The sequence below is a fragment of the Eimeria tenella genome, genomic scaffold, assembly GCF_000499545.2.
Source record: "Eimeria tenella Houghton genomic scaffold, Eth_scaff619, whole genome shotgun sequence".
Classification (NCBI taxonomy): Eukaryota; Apicomplexa; class Conoidasida; order Eucoccidiorida; family Eimeriidae; genus Eimeria; species Eimeria tenella.
Window position 1 is genome coordinate 1 of NW_013545743.1, and position 6,124 is coordinate 6,124.

General features: G+C 38.7%; 2 protein-coding genes across 2 annotated transcripts; one reads left to right on the plus strand and one right to left on the minus strand.

Annotated features, from left to right (window-relative positions):
- Positions 1-711: 711 nt before the first annotated feature.
- On the plus strand, positions 712-4,889 carry ETH_00022180 (uncharacterized protein; the record flags this gene model as incomplete). Its single annotated transcript, XM_013380434.1, has 8 exons — positions 712-803; positions 1,327-1,368; positions 1,528-1,635; positions 2,263-2,347; positions 2,748-2,840; positions 3,564-3,745; positions 4,472-4,531; positions 4,814-4,889. The coding sequence occupies 8 exons, from the start codon at positions 712-714 to the stop codon at positions 4,887-4,889; spliced, it is 738 nt and encodes a 245-aa protein (XP_013235888.1).
- An 882-nt stretch (positions 4,890-5,771) lies between these two features.
- Positions 5,772-6,095, minus strand: ETH_00022185 (uncharacterized protein; the record flags this gene model as incomplete). Its single annotated transcript, XM_013380435.1, has 1 exon — positions 5,772-6,095. The coding sequence occupies one exon, from the start codon at positions 6,093-6,095 to the stop codon at positions 5,772-5,774; it is 324 nt and encodes a 107-aa protein (XP_013235889.1).
- Positions 6,096-6,124: the final 29 nt, after the last annotated feature.

A 6,124-nucleotide genomic window follows, 5' to 3' on the forward strand; every position in this document is an offset into this window, starting at 1 on the left:
TGAGGGTTTAGGGTTCCCGAGGGTTTCGGGTTTCGCTGAGGGTTTAGGGTTTCCCGAGGGTTTGGGGTTTTGCTGAGGGTATGGGGTTTCTCGGAGGGTTTAGGGTTTGGGTGAGGGTTAAGGGTTTCGCCGAGGGTTTAGCGTTTGGGTGAGGGTTTAGGGTTTTGCCGAGGGTTTAGGGTTTCACTCCCTTGGGGCTTGTTTCGGTTCTTTTAGGGTTTAGGGTTTCAAGTCTTGCATTAAAGGGTTTGAGTTACTTTCTTTTGAGGGTTTATTATTTATCTATTTATTTATTTATTTATTTATTTTTTTTTATGTTTTTATTTATTTTAATTTAGAGAACAACTCCAAAACTTCCCCCCCGAAGACTGGCCTTTGCGGCGCCGCGAATTCCGAAACCATCCTCTGTATACCCAGTTGGTCCGCAAACCCTAAACCCTAAACCCTAAGCCCTAAACCCTAGGCGTAGGCGTAGGCCGTAGGCCACAGCTTTAGGCTCTAAGAGCTTTCCAGCTCTAGACGCTAAACCCTAAACCCCAAACCCTAAACCCTAGCCGTAAACCCTAGCCGTAAACCCTAGCCGTAGGCTGAAAGCCCCAGTCTTTGAGCCGTGAGCGCTAAACCCTAAACCCTCGAGGTTGCGTTCAGGCTTCTGCGAAAGAAAGGCAGCAGCTGTACGAAGAAGTTTGCCAAGACTTGACTGCGGACAGAATGCAAAAGAAAAGACAAACCCTTTCTGTTTTGGATGAAGCAGAAACAAAAAAAATGAAACTTTTAAAAGCCGACGCCGCCACTGCCTTCACGTGCGCCACTTCGGGTGTACAGACAGCGCAGTCCGGTGTATACGCAGCTGTTCGGGTGTATAGGCAGCTACTTGGGTGTATAGGCAGCTCTTTCTGGTGTATAGGCAGCTATTTGGGGTGTATTGGCAGCTATTCGGGTGTATAGACAGCTGTTTCGGGTGTACAGGCAGCTGTTTCGGGTGTACAGGCAGCTGTTTCGGGTGTACAGGCAGCTATTTCGGGTGTATAGGCAGCTCTTTCGGGTGTATGGGCAGCCCTTTCAGGTGTATAGGCAGTTATTTGCGGTGTCTAGGCAGTTATTTGGGGTGTATAGCCATTTAACTGGGGTGTATAGGCAGCTATTTCGGGTGTATAGGCAGCTACTTCGGGTGTATAGGCAGCTGTCTCGGGTGTATAGGCATTTAATTGGGGTGTATAGGCAGCTGTTTCGGGTGTATAGGCAGCTAATTGGGGTGTATAGGCAGCTAATTAGGGTGTATAGGCATTTAATTGGGGTGTACAGACACCTGGTGTTTTTGTTCAGGAACATGCTGGTGGAGCGTGTGAAGAATCCGTATTTGCAAAGGTGCGTTTTTGCAAATTTTAATTGTTTTTTGATTGAGTTTTTTCTTTTTTCTTCCTTGTAAACATCTGCATGCATCTGCATGCGTTTTGGGGCTTTTAAATGTCCATTTGTTTCCTTTTTTTCGTTTTTTCCGCCTTTTTTCGTTTTCTTTTTCCGCAGCCCCGACGGCAGCGAGTGGCCCCTCGAGCTGCTGAAAGGAGACGGCAGATTCACAACAAACAGTTTGACAGAAACAGAAAAAAAAGAACTTTACAAAGCTTTCGTCAGGTCCTTTTTCTCCCTTTTTAATCCCTTTTTGGGACCTTTTTAATCCCCTTTTTTCCTCATTTCATTTCCCTTTCTTTCTCCTTCTTTTGGCTCTTTTTTCTCTCCTTTTTCCCCCTTTTCGTCCCTTTTGTGGCCGCTTGTTTGCTATTTTTCGTCTCTTTTTTGTCCCTTTTTCTCCTTTTTGTCCCCGTTTTTGTCCCCTTTTTGGCTTCTTTTGGTGTTCTGTTTGTCCTTTATTTGTCTCTTTTGTGTTTCCTTTTTGGTTCCCTTTTGTCTCTCTTTTGGTTCCTCTTTGTTCTCCTTTTAATCCTTTTATTTGTCTTCTTTCCGTCTTTTCATTTTTCTAATTTTTACATCATTTTTATCCTTTTATTTATCTCCTTAATTCTTTTTACTGGATTTAATTTAACCCATTCAATTGAATTTATTCATTTAATCTTATTTGATTAATTAATTATTTTTCTAAAATCAATCTAATTTAGTCCACTTAGTTTAACTTATTTATTCAACCTAACTTGATTATTTGTTCATTTTATTATTTAATTTAATTTAATTAATTTAATTATTTTAATGTAATTTAATTTAATTTAATTAATTTAATTTAATTTAATTTTAAATTTCCTTCAGGGAGTTTTGCGCTTCTCGCGTTTCTCTTTTTGCTTCGCGTTTATCTCTTTTGCCAAACGAAGATTTGTCTCTTCCTTTTGACCAGGTCATTCAATTTAATTAATTTAATTTAATTCAATTTAATTAATTAAATTAATTTAATTCATTTTAATTCATTTTAATTCGTTTTAAGGGATTAAAATCAATTAAAATGATATGAAATTAGTTTTAATTCAGTTCGATATTTCAAACTTTCCTCGAATTGTTCAAATCCAGCTGCTGCTGTTGCTGTTGCTGCTGCTGCTGCTGCTGCTGTCCTGCTTTTTTTTCTGTTTTTGTCCTTTTATTTCTCTTCATCTTCTTTTATCTCCTTTCATTTCTTTTCGTTTCCTTTTTAATTTATTCACTTTGATTTAATCTGCTTAATTCAATTTAATTAATTTAATTTAATTCGTTTAATTAATTTAGTTAGTTTATTATTTTATTTTATTTTATTTTAATTCTAGGTTTTGGAAAAAGTGCAAACTGCAAAGAGACTTTTCCAGGGAATTCCCGAAGAAGAGTTGCGCCCAAAACAAGAGGCTTGGAAAGAACAAAGGGTATTTTGTTTAATTTAATTTAATTTTATTTTTAATTCTCTCTAATTCTTTTTAAATCAGTTTAAATCATTTTGATTCAATTAAATCAATTTTAATTGATTTAAACCGTTTTAAATCATTTTAAATCATTTTAAGTCATTTTATTTCGTTTTAATTCCATAAATTGCGCCTAAAACAGAACAAAGGGTATTTTAATTTTTTATTCCTTTTAATTCTTTTTAAATCCTTTTTAATCATTTTAATTCATTTTAATTCATTTCAATTCATTTTAATTCATTTTAGTTCATATTAATTCATCTTGAATCAATTTTTAATTCAGTTGTTAATCAATAATCAAACAGTGAAACAATTAAATAATTAAATAAATAATTTGTTTCTTTTTTCAATTCAGTTGGAAGAATTAGGAGAAGGTTTCATTTTTTGATTTTGCGCCAACACCAAATAAAGCAAAACATAGCAATAAAACAATCAAATGAGCAAATAAACAAATAAATAGATAATAAATAAACAAGTAAATAAATAAACAAATATATATATGAATACTTTATTATTTTGATTCAGTTGGAAGAACTGGGAGGAGGATTCATTTTGTTTTGGCGCCAACACCAAATAAAGCAAAACAAACAAAATAAACAATCAAATAAATAAATAGATAAATAAATAACTAATTAATTAATTTATTTATTTATTTACTTATTTATTTATTTATTTTATTTGATTCAGTTGGAAGAACTGGGAGAAGGTTTCATTTTGTTTTTGCGCCAGCACCCGGACGTTTCTCGATTTGTTTTTGAAAAAATAAAAAAAGAAAAGTCCAAAAAAGAAAATTTCCAAAAAAGTTTTTCTTTTCAAATTCAAGAAGAAGAACTCCAGCCGCTTCTCGACAAACTCAAACACGACGTTCGGTTTGTCTTTTGTTTTATTTATTTATTTATTTATTTACTTATTTATTTACTGTTTATTGTTTATTGTTTATTGTTTATTATTTGTTTGCTTGTTTGTTTATTTGTTTATTTGTTTATTATTGATCATTTATTTGTTTATTTATTTGGTTGTTTACTTATTTGGTTATTTGTTTGTTCATTTATTTAATTTGTTTTGTTTTTGTTTGTTTGTTTCGTTCGTTTCATTTGCTTTGTTTTGTTTGTTTTGTTTGTTTTGCTTTTTTGTTTTTTTGTTTTGTTTGCTTTATCTATTTGTTTTATTCGTTTTATTTGTTTCATTATTTGTTTTATTATTTGTTTTATTTGTTTTATTGTTCTACTTGTTTTTATTCCATCTTTTGTTGTTTTCTTTTGGTTCTTTTCTTTTTTGCATTTTTACGAATTTAAAAAACTTTCGTGTTTTTTGTTTTGTTGGTTCTGTTGTTTTAATTTGTTTTCATTCATTTTGTTTTTAATTTTAATCTTTTTAATTTTATTCTTTTTGACATTCTTTTTAATCTTGTTATTTAATTTCAATTTTAGCTTCCCTGATTTTTTTTGTCTTTTTGCTTTTAAAAACTCCATTCATTCATTTGTGAATTTATTTTATTTATCTGTTTATTCTACTTATTTATTTTGTCATTTTATTTATTTATATTTATTTATTTATTTATTTATTTATATTTATTTTATTTATTTTATTTGCAGCTACCAACGCCTTGACGCATTCCCAGCTCGTCGTTTACAGCTTATCAAACAACGCGTGCAGTCAGCTGCTGCTGCTGCTGCTGCTCTTGCTGCTATTGCTGCTGCTGCTATTGCTGCTGCTGCTATTGCTGCTGCTGCTGCTATTGCTGCTATTGCTGCGGTTGCTGCTGCTCTTGCTGCTGCTCGTGCGAAGTCGGACGATACCTCAATAGGTTTTCTTATCTGTTTGATTCGATTTAAATAATTAATTTAATGTAATTAAGTCAATGAATACAATTTAATTAAATCAATTAATTTAATTAATTTAATGAAATTAAATCCTTTTTGGACTTTTTCTTGCAGAGAACTTTTTATGGAGCAGAAAAGAAAAGGCCCCGGCATTGCCCAGAAGCAGCAAGCAGCACAAAGCAGCAAATAAAAAAGTGGAACAAATTTATGTATTTATTTAGAGTGTTTCTCATGAGTTCTGCTGCTGCTGCTGCTGCTAGTTGTGCTGCTGCTGCTGCTGCTCGCTGTTCCGCTGGTGTTGCCGTTACTTCTGCCGCTGCTGCTGCTATTGCTGGCGCTTGTTGTCGCTGCTGCTGCTGCTACACTGCTGCTGCTGCTACACTGCTGCTGCTGCTACACTGCTGCTGCTACTGCTATATCTGCAGCAGCAGCAACTGCTGCTGCTGCTGTTATACCTGCAGCAGCAGCAGCAGCAGCAGCAGCTGACGCTGCTACGTGAGGGCCTTTTTGGTTTGTCTTAGGTGTCCTCTTTTCGCCTGAGGCCATTTTGTGGACTTTTCTTTTCCGGTTATTTCGGGCGTTACTCTTTACACATGTTAGGGTTTAGGGTTTGGGTGCAGGTGGCCGGGGCTCTTCTGGGGCGGGCGGTGTCTCGTGTTTAGAGTGTAGAGTTAAGGGTTTAGAGTTAAGGGTTTAGGGTTTAGGGTTTAGGGTTTAGAGTTTGCGGCGACGGGGGCGGGTTTAGAGTTGGTGGGGAGTGCTCGGCGAGCACTGGGGTGCATGTATGTAGACCGGAGCTGCGGCGCGGTGCATGGGGGTTCGCGGGGAAGCCTTATTTCTGCGAATTTGGGAAGACTGGAAACCCTTTTTTGAAATTTGAATAAAAAGTCCCCACCGAGAGTTTGCCGCCGCTGCTGCTGCGGGGGAGCTTCTGGGCGGTGAGCGCGAGGCGGGTGTACGTACGTACACCGCAGCGGCCGCCGGAGTCGGTGGGGCGCTGTCGCGGGTCCCGCGGGATGTGGGCCGTTTTCGGCGCGGTGAAGCGGCCGGGGATTTCAAACTGGATTTGAAGTTATTTAGCGGAAAAAGAGAGAAAAGGCGGCGCAGCAGCCGCCGCAGCAGCAGCAGATTCGCCGGCGCCGTCGCTGGCGCTGCGGCTGCGGCTGCGGCGCCGCTCAGGCGCGAGCCCGCAGCGCGCCGGGGCTGCTGCTGCTGCGGCGCGGGCGTCCGGCGTCCGCAGCGCGAACAAAAGCAAAAAAAGCCGAGAAAACTGCGCGCCGCTGCTGCCGCTGCTGCCGCTGCTGCCGCTGCTGGCGCAGCTGCCGCCGCTGCCGCTGCTGCCGCTGCTGGCGCAGCTGCCGCTGCTGCCGCCGCTGCCGCTGCTGCCGGTGCGCATGTCGGGCCCGCCGGCGGCGCCGCCGCCGC